Genomic DNA, 14662 nt, shown 5'->3' with positions numbered 1-14662 from the left:
TGTTAGAGCAGCATAGTCTTTACCATTAGTGAAGATGAAGAAAGAATTGAGGAACAGGAAAATTGGGAGAAGAAACAGATTCTGAAATGAAGAGTACTCAAAGAGTGAAATATTTTTTATTTCTCAATCTTCCCTTTAAATTGCAGCACTCTAGTCAAAGCTATGCCCATCCAAACTGTATTGGATTTAGAACATTCATGTACTTCAATTACACAACATAAGAATATTCATTTCACTAAAGCACAAATCACTTTTAAATATGAAAACATCAACAAAAAATTACCTTTTCCAGAATGATAAGTATTTTAGCATTTACAGATCCTTAGGTGAAGTAAGTGAAATTTTAATGTTAGGGAGTAAGGCAACAGAAAGAATTGTATTTGATGATTTGAGGTAGAGAAATATTTTCTTGTGTTTCATTAGATGACATTTTTTCTTCATTTAGTCATCGAACATTTTTGTATTGAGACTTACTATATTCTAGTCATTGCTCTAGGTGAAAAAAAAAAAAAAAAACAACTCTCCCATGGGACAGAACTTTTTGTATAGTGTGGGAAAACCATCAAATAGTAAAACAATTATGTTACATGTTAGATATATACTGTGGAGCAGTGCTTCTCAACCTTCCTAATGCCACCATGTATTTTCATTGTTACAAAGGGGTCATGACCCACAGGTTGAGAACTCCTGCTGTAGAGAAAAATAAGAAAAGGGAAGGGGGCCAAAATGCCAATGGTGTGAAGTCAATGACTGGACAGGGAAGGTTTCTCTGATAAGGTCACACTTGTTAAAAGGGATGAAGGAAAAGTAAGGAATGTCATCATATTCCAGAAGGAAGAAACATTTACCTGAAGTGCATCTGAAGCAAGGAGGCTGAGAGAGGTCACACATGGCAGGAGACTAGAGTGTGTGATATAGAATCAGTGAGGGGAATATCAGTCATAGCACTATGGCAGCAGGTAATTGAGATCAACCATGTAGGCTGTGTTAGTACTACAAGCTGTTGTTTAGGGTAGGGGGCCACTGGAAAGTTGGGAACAGACAGGGGATGAAAATGTCCTTCCCTTTTTATGGGACTAGGATAGCTGTTTTGTTGGAAATAAACCGTTAAAAGAATCAAGGCCAGAAGACCAGGAAAGAGGCCTAATAAGATGGCCAGATTAAAACAGAGTAGAAATGGCAAAATTAATGAGAAATGACTGAGTTTGTGCAAGTTTCAAGACAAAGCAAAAAAATGTTGTTCTTTGATTGAATGCATCTTATGAAAGAGTAAAGAACCGCTCAAGTTTTTGGTTTGAATAGCTGGTTAAAAAAAATAAAAAGGAGCTTAGATGGGAAGTTATGTTTTGGAAATTAAAATTGAGATGCCCAATAGAAACCAAATGCAACTGTACAGTTATAAGAAGTATTTAAACTAAGGAAATGGAGAATTATATATTGCAGATCGTATGTAAAATTTAATGTTAGCCTGTACACAGTGTTTGAAATCATGTGATGGGAAGACATCGTCAAGGGAATGAGCTTTAATATATGAGAGGAGTTTAAAAACTTTTCTCTGAGATCATTACAACGTTTAGTCAGAAAAATTTGGAGCAGCAAGCAATGAAACTGAGAAAGAACAGCTAACGTATTAGGTTGAAAACAGATATCAGATTGGGTATTGGAAGGCGAGTGAGGAGGACAGTTTAAAATAGTGAAACGAACTGTGTGAATTATGCTTACAAGTCAGTGAGGTGAGAACTGGAAACTGGCATCTGAATGCAGCAGTGTGGAAGCTTCTGGTAACTCTGACAAGTAAATATTGGGAGAGTGCTGAGGGGTCAAAGGTCTGAGTAGAGTGAGTCCATGCAAAAATTAAGAGACATCGGAGATATGAGCATGGTGAACTCTTTGTATAGCAGAAAAAAATGGGCTATTAGTTGGAGAAATTAATAGGGCGACATTTACTTTTCTTTCAACATGGAAGAAATAATGTAAGTTTACGTCGTTAAGGATAACCTACAATGAACACAACGCAGGTCATGTAACAGACAGGAGGGAATTAAGGAGAGATGGCTTTGCAGGCCAAGAAGGATGGAACTGAGGACACAGTGAAACAGTTCACCTTGTGTAGAAGACAGATACTACACAATTATTTTGATACAGGAGCTGAAGAGGTGGCGTTTGGGTAGATTTGATGTTTGCTTCTGATTTTCGTTGTTTGTTTTCCTGTTTCAATATGAATATCATTAGGTGATAATGAGAATAGGAGAAGAATTTTGGTGTTTGGAGAGGAATGAAAATGTCATGTAGGGAAATGAGATGGTGAACGAATGAGGAAAACGTAGAGTGATGGCGTCGTTAGGAGTCGGTGGACTCTTGTGATATGTAACATGAGAGCAGTCACAGGGTTGTTTGTATTTTTCAAGCAACATTCTGCTACACAACTGCCGTCATTGATTGGGAAGACAGAGGGTACGTTTTTTCCAGGGCTGTGGTTTTACAGCTGCAAACGAGAATGCAAGTGAGAGGGAGTGTGGATGGAGGTCGCTTGAGAAAGAATAATTTAAATGTCTGAGAAAAGAAATAAGCTCCTTACGGAAAAAAGTGAAGACACCCAGGGGAGAGGACAGAGTAAGGGTCAGATGGCATGGTGCCCCAGGTTCTGTTCAGGCTGTGTATAGACCCTGAATTTGTTTACTCTGATAAGAAATCAAACATACAACTGTATTTTCTCAAGGCCTAATGCTTTATTATTAAATAGTAATAGATTAGAAACTATTAACATTTCCAAATCAGTGATCATTTTAGAAAAAAAGGTTTTTTTTTACAATGTTGACTTGCTGATTCATCAAAGTTATCACTCCATTCACCTAATTTAACATTTGTACTTAATGCAGACATCAAATCACACAAGCTCTAAGGGCACTAACATCTAATGTTATTGGAAATCTTCAGATCTAAAATCCTCAGAAATGATATTCCAGGTGGCAAATTCTCTGCTTCTAAAATATATAAATGTAGGTGGAGGGAAGCCAGATTTGAGTATTTAAAAAGAAATACTCAAAGATATATGTTAGTTGGATGATCCAATTTTAAAATGTTTACCTGTTTTAATTTTAACCTATAGGTTTTTAGCCTATTTTCCAACATTAAATAGCCAGAATATTTTCATGGTAGTTACCAAAATAGCAATGCTGAGGGGATTATCAATGAGAAAGATATATCAGTCGACCTGTAACGTGATAAACAGGCTGTGGTCCAGAGCACAGTGATGTTATGAGGGAGTCATGGACAGATGCTGCTGTGTTCCTGGCACTCCTGGTGATCATTTCAGGCAAATGTGCCTTGTTCAGGCATTTGAACAAGTACCATCGCATTCGTATAGTTAAGGATTGCTGTAAGCCGAGACCATCACATACCCAAAATCTGAGTAGGTTAAGTAAAATAGGATTTATTTTTCTTACAAAAATGATCGCAAGACTAATATACTGGCATTTCAGTGTCATCAATGCCCCAGGGTCCTCCATATTTTCCACTTGGTTTCATCTGCAAAGTTGTATCTTAGTTTCTGTCATAAAATGTGTACTTCAGGCAGTGCAAAGAAAGTTAAAAAAAAAAAAAAGAAAAAACCCTCAATTTAATCAACTTACACCCCTTTCTTTTAAGGAGCTTTTTGGAGAGTTATAAAACTTCTGGGAAAAGAGACTGGGGGAAAATAAGGGAATATTATTTCTCCCAATGATGCAATAATTTAATAAATAAGAAAGGTACAGAGGATAGATTTTGATAAGACAACTAGCCTTCAATGCCATAGCTTATTGGTCTTTTCTGTGGGTCCCATCTTTCACCCTATATAAACCCCTCAGCTCTGACCCTCAGCCCTAGTCCTGACTTCAAATCTTGGGGAGGATGCAATTGACAAGCATAATGACAAGTCATAAAAGATACAGCTTCACAATCAGTGAATGACAAGAACTCTGAGTACAGGGCCTTCTGGGGGTTGAGACAGAGATATTTTTACACACAAAAGGCAACAGTCTAAAGGATAGGATGCGATCAAAATTTGTGATTAATATAATTTTTTTTCAGGTAACACAATATAATTCTATTTTCCTGGCAATAAAATCTGTGACACTTAATCCTTCTGCTCAAAGTTTCTTTCTGTAGAGTCAAAATATAAATATTCTACATAACATTTTACTGCACGGGATTTCAGATAACATCATAGATATTTTGTGCTGTGACTGCTGTTCCATTTTAGTGTTTATATGATGAAACAGAATCCTACCTTATTATTATTATTTTTAAAGACATAAGTAGTCCAATGCTTATAAGTCCTGGCAATGAACTTGAATTGTGCTTTTAGGTTTCTCTATCCAAAGAACCCGAATGTTACTTTCCAAGACAAGACAACCCTTACTTAGTCAAGTCAATGCACTATTCATCAACGGGTATTACAGCTGACCTTGAATTGAATGCTGCAAATGCTAGAATAAAGCTGCCTTCGGAACCCATCTCCACTCTGCGTGTGGAGGTGAAATACCACAAAGATGAGATGCTGCAGTTCAAGGTATGTGCAATAAAAACTGTCCCCATGCTTAACTCATCTCTCAACATTAATGACTTTTAATAGGTTTTGCTCTTGTATTTTTAACGTAATACTAAGGGTTCTTCATTGGGTTGACAACATTTTGATTCTATAAAAACAAAACATTTTTACACTTTTTCTTGCATGGGGCACACCTAGGCAGCCAATAAATGAAGCTTTTCATTTTTGTTAACTTTGTGAGTAAACATAAAGAGGTGATTGAAGCAGAAATTTAAATTCTTTATCTTTTTTTCTTCTTTTGAGACAGAACTTCACTCTGTGGTCTTGGCTAGAGTGCTGTGGCGTCATCACAGCTCACAGACACCTCAGACATTTGAACTGAGCAGTCTTCCTGCCTCAGCTTCCCAAGTAGCTGGTACTACAGGCACCCACCACAATGCCCAGCTAGTGTTTTCTGTTTTTAGTAGAGATGGGGTCTCCCTCTTGCTTAGACTGGTCTTGATCTGCTAAGCTCAAGCAGTCTACTCTCCTCAGCCTCCCAGAGTGCTAGGACTACATGCGTGAGCAATGGCACTCAGTCAAAATTTACATTCATGATAAATAGATAAGTAACTTAAAATTAAATGCTATTGATAGTTCCATTAAAACAAACAAACAAGATGCTTAGTATTTATACTATTTTAATCATGGTCTGAATTATCTGGCCAATACAATAAGATATGCAAAATAAATAATTTCTTTCAACTTTTACAGTTAGCAGATTTTGTTTTACTCCAAGGAAATCCATTAAGAAAACTATTAGAGATAAGAAAATAAGCCAAATAACTGGATGAAAAATATCTCCAAAAATATTTTCTTGTGTATAATCATTAACCATTCAGAAGTTGAAATGATATCCCATTAATAAAATGAAATGAAGGAACTCAAATATGAAGGACAGAATAAAAACCTGTTTCTTAAAAAAGAAACCCAATAAACAAAAAAATATAAAATCTATAGGACAAAGTGGACTTCTTATAGGATAAAAGTTTCAAAAGTATGGGTAGATGTAATAAGTACTAAAAAATTCTCCATAAAACTAAATATTATTTTAAATGTTAATTCATTTCAGATTAATTGATGTTTTAAATGTATTTCTACAGATATCTGAGTGGAATATTTTTAGAGATTTTATAAATAACACTTAAGCTCATCTGGAAATAGAAACATATGTCATTGGTACAACTAAAAAAGAGTGGCAGAGGTGGTAAAAATTTAGAAAATTAGAACATGGTCAACGTGGAAAGAGAATTGGTGTATGACTGTATCAAAATATGACATGTACCCTACACTAATATAGAATTATTATGTCTGCATAATAAATAATATAAAACATCTCATAAGCAGAGATTCAACAGAAGCAGGAAAAATGAGAAATAGAATGTTAACATCTTTACAGTTCCAGAAACAAGAAGTGAATTCACTGAAAAGGAAACGTCAGTGTTGATTTATCATTGGCAGGGAAACACCTAACAATTACAAAATAACTTTTAATTGAACATAAATTAGCAGTAGAGTACACAATTTGTGTGAATATGTGTTAGGACAAATAGTTATAGAAAGCCATTTACTGACGGGTATGCAGGACCCTAAAAATGTTAGTACACTCTGACCTAAGTGCTATTTCTAAGAGATGTAACGAAGAAGTAAAGACAGAAATTACCATAGATCAGCATTAACGTGTATTGTATCATAGGTGTGGCAAAAAAACATCAAAACAACTTCTATGTCTAACCAGGAAATTATAAATAATTTTGATATACTGATATCATAGAATATTTGGCTCTAAAAGATTTATCTTTGATTTCTTATTGTATAGAACATGGATCAAAAAGCATTTTAAAAATGGTATAAAAAAGCAATAATCCACTAGTCCCATTATATATTCATATGTGGAGTTTTGTATAGATCTGTGGGCCATGGATGTAGAATCAGGAATTATATGAACATCAATTCTTAATAACCTTGTTTGAACCATTATTTGAATTATTTAATGATATTTACATGCCATGTCAGCAATAAGAGTACCCTATCCCTATTTTTATTTTATCTCTGGAATAGATTTATGATCCCCTAAACAAGAGGTATGAAGTTCCAGTACCATTGAACATTCCAACCACTCCAACAAGTAGTCATGAAAATCGACTTTATGATGTTGAAATCAAGGAAAATCCTTTTGGTATCCAGATTCGACGGAGAAGCAGTGGAAGAGTTATGTAAGTGATAGAAATATTTGCTAGAAAAATATTTTAATTTTAGCTAAGGAAGGGAAAGGTAAGTTCATATTTTCACAGACTTCACTTTGCTACAACATCACGCTAAAAATTTAGTTGTGTTAAATAAATAGCTTTGCCTACACTAATATTTCCAACCTAAGCAATCAGCATGCTCATGGGACTATCACAAAACATTGGGTCACATTTTTGTTTACATTTTGGATGTGATCACCTTCATAATTAAATATCAGACTTACTTTACTGATGAAGTTGAAAAATGCACGAAGACTCCTCTTGAAATGTACAAAAAATGTTAACAAAAATAAATAAGCTAAATGAGTGGAATGATTTACTGGTATTATTGAAGTCATTTATTAGAGCCAGACTGATAGAGCTAATAATTTCTGTGTTAGATATTAATGAAAAGAAATCGAGTCGCACAAATCTATATACGGTTTATGTTACAATGAAACAATTTAATTAAAAAATGTAATGTCTTTATTTTAATCAAAGCTCTACAAACTATAATGTATTAAAGTACGTACTTATGAAACTTAAGCTTGCCATCTCATTCTGTAGTTTCGGCTCTGTCATCAGGATATTTTCAGGTATTATCAGGATGGAGATGACTAATTAACAAAACTATGTTGCAATTGTTTTCATGATTCTGTGATAGGAATGTTTTTGTTCAAAAGGATGAGAAGCTAAGTCATTTTGTAAGAAATTCTGTCATAAGGGCATAATTTATTATTTGGGAAGCATTATTCTTTATTAAAACAAGTTTTCACAAGTATGTAACAAATATTTTGAATGTGCCCAAGATTGTTTAACGCATATGTTTCTTCTCCCAGCCAACCTTGCATTCTCTTCTTTTCCTTTATGTTATTTTGCAAATGATTTGAATGACAGTACATTTTCTTGTAACATATACAAACACTGAGTTTGACACGTGCAAAATAAAGAAAGAAAAAAATGGGGAGCAGTAACTGGGGAAGAGTTTGAAATTTAAAAATCCATTATGGTTCCAGTTCTCTGTAAGATTGATTTCTTTTTATTTCATATGTGGAAAAAAGGTACAAGGATTATCTCTAGTGAGCAGAAAAAGGGAGGACTTACCATTTCTAGGTCATATATTACTGAGTCTTTTATAACTTCATATTTTATTTTTGAAAGCAAGATTTGTCTCAAGATAAACATGTGCAATATTATTCATATTGTGATTCGCTTGTGAGTATTTGAAACACATTTTAAACCTTCCTCACGTTTACCAAAGTCTTCATTATTCATTTTCATTTGGTACTTGGGTATAATTCGGTTTGTAGGGAAATTTCAGATCACCTAAGAGACAAGTACCATTATTATTTGTTACACTACTTTGTGTATTTTTATAGGCATAAAACCTCTTTTTGTTTGTTTTCAGCTGGGATTCTCGCCTGCCTGGATTTGCTTTTAATGACCAATTTATTCAAATTTCCACTCGCCTGCCCTCAGAATATATCTATGGTTTTGGGGAAGTGGAACACACAGCGTTTAAGCGAGATCTGAACTGGAATACGTGGGGAATGTTCACGAGGGACCAACCCCCTGGTGTAGGTACCAACAGTTGACTTCTCCAGGAGGCAACTCCGAGCATGGTTAGGGTCTGGGCCACTGCTGTGTGGGCCTGGACTTCAGTACTGATGTAATGTCAGAGGGGATTGGGATCATCAGAGTACCAATAGTGATTTCTTAAAACAAGCAAAAAAGTCACCGTAAGTTGCAGGTGAAAGCAGAGGGGTGGACGAATAGATAACAACATGCATGAACAGAGTGAGGAGCCGGGTTGTGACCCAATTCCCAAACCTTCCCAGCTGCAGAGCAGAGCACAGGGACTCAGTATTCCCTGTCAACTTGACACTTACCCCCAGCTTTTAGTCTCCTTGATTTTTTTTCTTCTTAGACTTTAATTTATTCCTTACTTTCCCCCTTTATAACCCACAACTGCACTTGTGTGTTTTTATGAGGCCAAACTGCTAATATCTTCAGAAAATGTTGTTATATATACTCAAGACACTTTTTTCAAAGTTTTGTCTTGTTAATGTGCCAGATTTTATGAATATTTAATATACTACACAAAAATAATAATATAATTATTCCAAACATACAATGAAAAAAACCTTTTTAATAAAAATTATCTCGTTTCCATTTTTCACATTATGTTTCCTTAAGGGATATATTCAGTAAAGTGCTATAAATATATGTACTACAGCAACCATTTTTTTATTTTTAGATGTTGAAACAACTTTTATTTGTGTCATAATAGTCCAGAGTTAAATTACTGAAGGCTGTTTTTCATTTACACCAACTTGAAAACCTGAAAGAACATGTCTTACCTAAAATTCTTACTTTTTTAAAAAAAAATTTCTTAAAAATCTTTCATCATGACATAGATATTATCGGATAAACATAATTATGATTCTCAATATATAAACTTACTTTCCCATGTTAACAATTACTGGGATTCAAATATAGGGAAATGAATTAAATATTCTATAAATATAAAATTTTGTTTTATAGAGATAAAATAAATTTAAAATGTTATTTTTTAATAATATTTTTGATTACTTCCATCACTTTAATTGCTTTTAGGACAGTTTATCATGGAAAGAGAAGCATCAGTTTATAAATAAATTAAGACATACAATCTTTGGAAAGAAGCCAATTGCTTTAACGCCTATAGCCAGCCACCTTCACGTGTCAGTATTTGTAGGTGTGACATATTTGTATATTACCTGGAGTGCTCTAAAGCCATAAAGGTCAAACAGTTAATGATTTTCTGAAACAAGTGCATTCATTGTAATTCAAGCATTGTGTGAAAAAAAGGAACATTTGAATCCCAAGGGTGAATCTTAAAATGAATTTTAAAACAGCATTGACAAAATTCACATTATTTTTATTTAAATAGAAATTGTGCTTTATTTTTATTTCAGTATAAACTTAATTCCTACGGGTTTCATCCCTATTACATGGCTCTGGAAGAAGAGGGAAACGCCCACGGAGTTCTCTTACTCAACAGCAATGCCATGGGTAAAATAGTTGTTGAATCTCTCATACCTGTGACTTTATACTAATATGCTGTATATAAATAAAAATGGAATATGTAATGGAATTACATTTTGTATTTCCAGATGTTACCTTCCAGCCAACTCCTGCTCTAACTTACCGCACAATTGGAGGAATCTTGGATTTTTATATGTTTTTGGGCCCAACTCCAGAGGTTGCAACACAGCAATATCATGAAGTATGATTGCAAATTTCTTTTTCTTAAATATGACTATTTTAAAAATGTAAAAACATACAGTAATCCCCTTATTTCACACATAAATTTTTTTAAAGGTCATTGGCCGCCCAGTCATGCCACCATATTGGGCCTTAGGATTCCAACTTTGTCGCTATGGATACAGAAACACTTCGCAGATTGTGGAAGTCTACGAAGGCATGGTGGCTGCTCAGATCCCCTATGTACGTGTGGTGATTTTCAAGACAATATTAAATATAGAATGTGTGAAATAGAATGGGATCATTAAACACTTACTTTTAAGTTAATTTAAGCACTTAATAATAATGCTTAGTTTTTAGCAGTCATTTACTAATGGAATATGAGATTTGGACACAATGTTAGAATTTGTCAGGTTAAGAAAGGAGAAAGGGTGACACCATTTCTTTTCTTTCTTTCTCCCCGTTCTATGACCCTGAGTTGGGCTAAAGGAGTAACCGTGCCCTAGGTACCTAGCGTACCTCTCATAAACTCGGGGCCACATATGCTATGTGGTTTTCCTTGTGTGAGCACAAAATTGAGAGGGTTCTGTATTATCAACAAATTTTAAAAAATTGCAGAGAACAAGTCAGAGGTGAAACTAGGTGATTCCGCCCCTGCCCTGCCCACCCTCAAGTCTATAATAGCAGGAATGTATTGGGCAGGTTGAGAGCATGTGCAAAGATTTTTTTCTCCTTAATGTTCAGGAAACTTACTATTCCAGGTATCCACACACAATCAGTCTCAGCAATTTTATTTCTGTCAAGATTAAGGAATACATGGATACTGCTAGTAACACTTAAACATTAAAATATAGAAGGCTTGGCATGTGGGTATGATTTCACTAAGAATCAAAAAGACCTCATTATAAGATATTGGTTCTTATAGTTGAATACAGTGTGTAGCCACTACGTATACTGTTAGAGCAAAATCAGTTATGTAGGTTGCTGATATAAAATTGTAATTTTATTATCCAAAAGGAGGTTTTACATTATTAATCCTCCTATATCTAATATACTTTTAATAACACTTAGAAGAATAAATTGAGCTAATGTCAATTAAAGGAAAATAATTAACAATTTTTTTACTTAGACTTAATTGAAGAGTCCATGATGAAATTCAAACATTTGTTAGTTTAAATGTATTTGCAGGTACCTACCTGCAAAGACTATTTCACTTTTAAGCAGTACTATTATCCTAAAAATGACTTTGATAGACAATAAAAGAAAATCATGTAAAACTGATAAACTTTTTAATATCCCTTTCCACCCTTTTGCCAAGGTTAAAATTATTTGAAATAATTTCATATTTGCTCTGTGGTTCCCAGACATAGAACAACACCCATTTCTGTATACACAGTACAAAATTTTAATTTGTCATTTAATGTAATTTCATTGCATCACAAAGTCTTACACCCTTGTGTCATTCTGTTTCCTCTGTGAATTACATAACATATAATATAAAAGAACTTTTACTTCTAAATCAAAATTACTAAGCAAACTTCAAATAAAATTAAACATCAATAGGAAGTTGTTCATAGACCACTTTGCACCATTATGTGCAAGTTACTTTAATTCCTTGAACCCTGGATTAGTTTATTAATTCCTTCTAGGATTTAGTTAAGAGGGATTGAAACTTTCTCAGCACTGTGACTTTTCTTATGTGAATGTGATGGAATGTGACACGCTTGCCCTCTTGTCTTTCTTACCCCACTGCCGTGACCCTCACATACCTCAGGACGTCCAGTACACAGACATTGACTACATGGAAAGGCAGCTGGACTTTACAATTGATGATGAATTCTCTGAACTTCCTCAGTTTGTTGACAGAATAAGAGGCGAAGGCATGAAATACATTATTATCCTGGTCAGTATTTATGGTTTATCTGAGTCTTGTTATCTTAGTTTTATGAGTTATCCTACACTGTGGTGGAGGGGATTGCAAAATAGGGAACAGATAACTTTGGATTCCACTCTTAAGTCTAAAATGTTCTTCTTTAGTCCTTCATTCTCTCCACATGGACTGAGGCCAGCTACGTTAGTATTTGGGTGTATCCTGAGAGCTCTAGGTGGAGACCTGGGACAAAGCCACCTGTTCTCTAGCTGTCATCCCAGCTGCAGGCTGACCTGTATTTATAGAGGTTATGGGAAAGAAGATTTTCTATCTGTTTCTATTCCATTCTGAAGCCGTCCACTGGGACAGCTTCTGATGCTTTTCATATTTAAAACATTTCCTTCTGGTGTGTGGGGAGAACTTTTTACTACACTTGATCTTGGCCAAAAGGCTGAGAAGCAACGTGGGGAGAATATTTTTTAATAACAATCTTAATGGAAGCAAGAAGGTAGCAAGAAATCCCACCATAGAAATAAAAAAAAAAAACAAAACAACTTTGGAATCTTATTTGAAATCATAGCCTATACATTTTCACATGACCTTAAAATTTACTTCTGAGAGAGTTAGAAGATAGTGTTGCTAGAATACTGATGTTTATACATTTGTCAGTTGGTGTGAGAGCACGACATTATGATAATGTAATAATGATAAATTATAATGCTTCGTGATGACTTTCCAAGCATCTATACTTTCATTTCATATGTACAGTGTTTGTATTTTATTTTAATTTTAGGATCCAGCAATTTCAGGAAATGAAACAAAACCTTACCCTGCCTTTACCAGAGGAATAGAGAAAGACGTCTTCGTCAAATGGCCTAACACCAGTGATATTTGTTGGGCAAAGGTACTAAATTTATGTCTTTAAATGGAATACATATAAAATGCTATTATATTGAAAATATCCAGTTAGTTTTGTAAAATGTTGAAGACAAATTCAAAAGTAGAGATAGCACAGAAACTGACTGACTTAACAACTAGTAAAACACTATATATTCTGTGACTTAAATCCAAAATATCAGACAAAAGGAAAGAGGTCATACAATTCTTACTTCCAAATACTATTCATTTCATCTTTAAGTTGTAGTTTATTATACTTCTTAGTATCTTCTGTGTTTTATTAGGAAACACCCATTGGTAGGTGGCTGTTTTTAACTGCAGGAGTCATTTAAAAGTGTGTACTTCTCTGCAGAAAGCTCCCAATAAAAGCAACAATGTTTGTTAAGAGCTGCACTTACCACTCTAAGATGGAACAAGAAATATCATTCATTGCATTTTATGTAATCAATGATATTCCCATCTGAGTACATGAATATATAAATATTTTGATTTGGTTTTCAAACAAAACAATCAAGAAAATATCCAGTATCACACTAAAATGAACAAAAGCAGCAAAAAAGTGCCCCAAATCCCTTGATGCAGTGCTTCTCAACCTTCCTAATGCTGTGAGCCTTTAATATAAGTCCTATGGGTTGCAACCCACAGGTTGAGAACTGCTGCCTTGATGGGAGATATAATTAAATGCAATGTGAGATTCTTACTGGATTTTGAACCAAATTAAGACATTTGTGATAAAAGTGGTAAAATTCAAACACATTATATTAGTTATGTGCATTGTATTAACATTCATTTCTCAGTTTTGATAACTACACTATTAGACAGTTATGTAATTTGCACATGAACTTGATGGACACTCGGTATCAACATTGACGTTAGAAGAAGCTGAGTGAAGGCTATAGACAAACTCTAAGTACAACAACTGCAGATTTCATGTTATTCTAAAGATGGTTGGAAATAAAATGGTAAAAATAAAATAAAACAACCAAAAAACTCAGGTGATACATTGGTGTAACAAGGTAATATTTTAAGAAACAATCAAAGTGTGGTGTAGAAGGGATTTTTTCCTTCCTACTTTCTCCTTATTCCATATTTCTATACATTTTCTCAGAATTCTACTCTTTCTTTACTTCCACTAGAGCACTATTCTCTCTTAGAAACTAATCTCATGTAAATAATTAGTCCTAGGAAATTATTTATATTTTTACGTGGGTATTGCTAAGTTGTCTATCACAGATTCACGTTCTGAGAGTACTCAGCATGACTGCATTTGGGCTCTATTTTGTGTGTTTTTGTTGGAGTTGTGGAAAACATTGGGGTCAGTGTGTGGGGGTGGGGAGCTGAAGGGAGATAAGAATTAATTACCATCTGTGAAAATCAGTGGGATTTTTGAATCAGCATGACATGATCAGATCAGATGTTCAACTCCTTCAAAATAAAAATATTATAAAATAATAAAGTAACATAAAATTAAAATATTGATTATATTTCATTTTCAACTCTGGAATAGTTTTAAAAATAGTCCTAATACACTATACTAAATTAAATTTGGTATATGCTTTTCAAATTATTGTTTTACCAGACTTTTCAGTTATATGAATTGTTTTCAAAATCACTGATTACTGCAAAGGTTGTCAAGTCTTTTTATTTGTCATATTGAAGACTAGATTAATAAGTCACATGGAAATAATTTGCAAATGATATATGTGCAAAAAAAAAAAAAGGTAATTGGAAGGATTACAGATCTGAGGATCTTGAGTCTTTACTAAATGTCTCATGTTCCATGACACCTTATTTACAATATATTCATGTCATATTGAATTTATTTTGAAGTGTTTATTCAATTCTTCTGTT

At 34.0% G+C, this 14662-nt stretch overlaps 1 protein-coding gene across 1 annotated transcript in view; it reads left to right on the top strand.

The window, feature by feature from the left end:
- SI (sucrase-isomaltase) overlaps window positions 1-14662 on the top strand; it is an 86407-nt gene that overhangs the window by 50701 nt on the left and 21044 nt on the right. Inside the window, exons 23-31 of the mRNA XM_012808109.1 lie at window positions 354-356; window positions 4349-4552; window positions 6632-6786; window positions 8207-8375; window positions 9756-9852; window positions 9954-10066; window positions 10162-10287; window positions 11819-11947; window positions 12708-12818. Of these exons, the coding sequence (XP_012663563.1) occupies window positions 354-356; window positions 4349-4552; window positions 6632-6786; window positions 8207-8375; window positions 9756-9852; window positions 9954-10066; window positions 10162-10287; window positions 11819-11947; window positions 12708-12818 (1107 nt within the window). The remainder of the gene's footprint in view (window positions 1-353; window positions 357-4348; window positions 4553-6631; window positions 6787-8206; window positions 8376-9755; window positions 9853-9953; window positions 10067-10161; window positions 10288-11818; window positions 11948-12707; window positions 12819-14662) is intronic.

The sequence above is a fragment of the Otolemur garnettii genome, unplaced genomic scaffold (genome assembly GCF_000181295.1).
Source record: "Otolemur garnettii isolate 467f Iridium unplaced genomic scaffold, OtoGar3 scaffold00084, whole genome shotgun sequence".
Taxonomy (NCBI): domain Eukaryota; kingdom Metazoa; phylum Chordata; class Mammalia; order Primates; family Galagidae; genus Otolemur; species Otolemur garnettii.
Note: the sequence above shows the minus strand (reverse complement) of the source record. Positions and strands in the feature narration are given on the sequence as shown.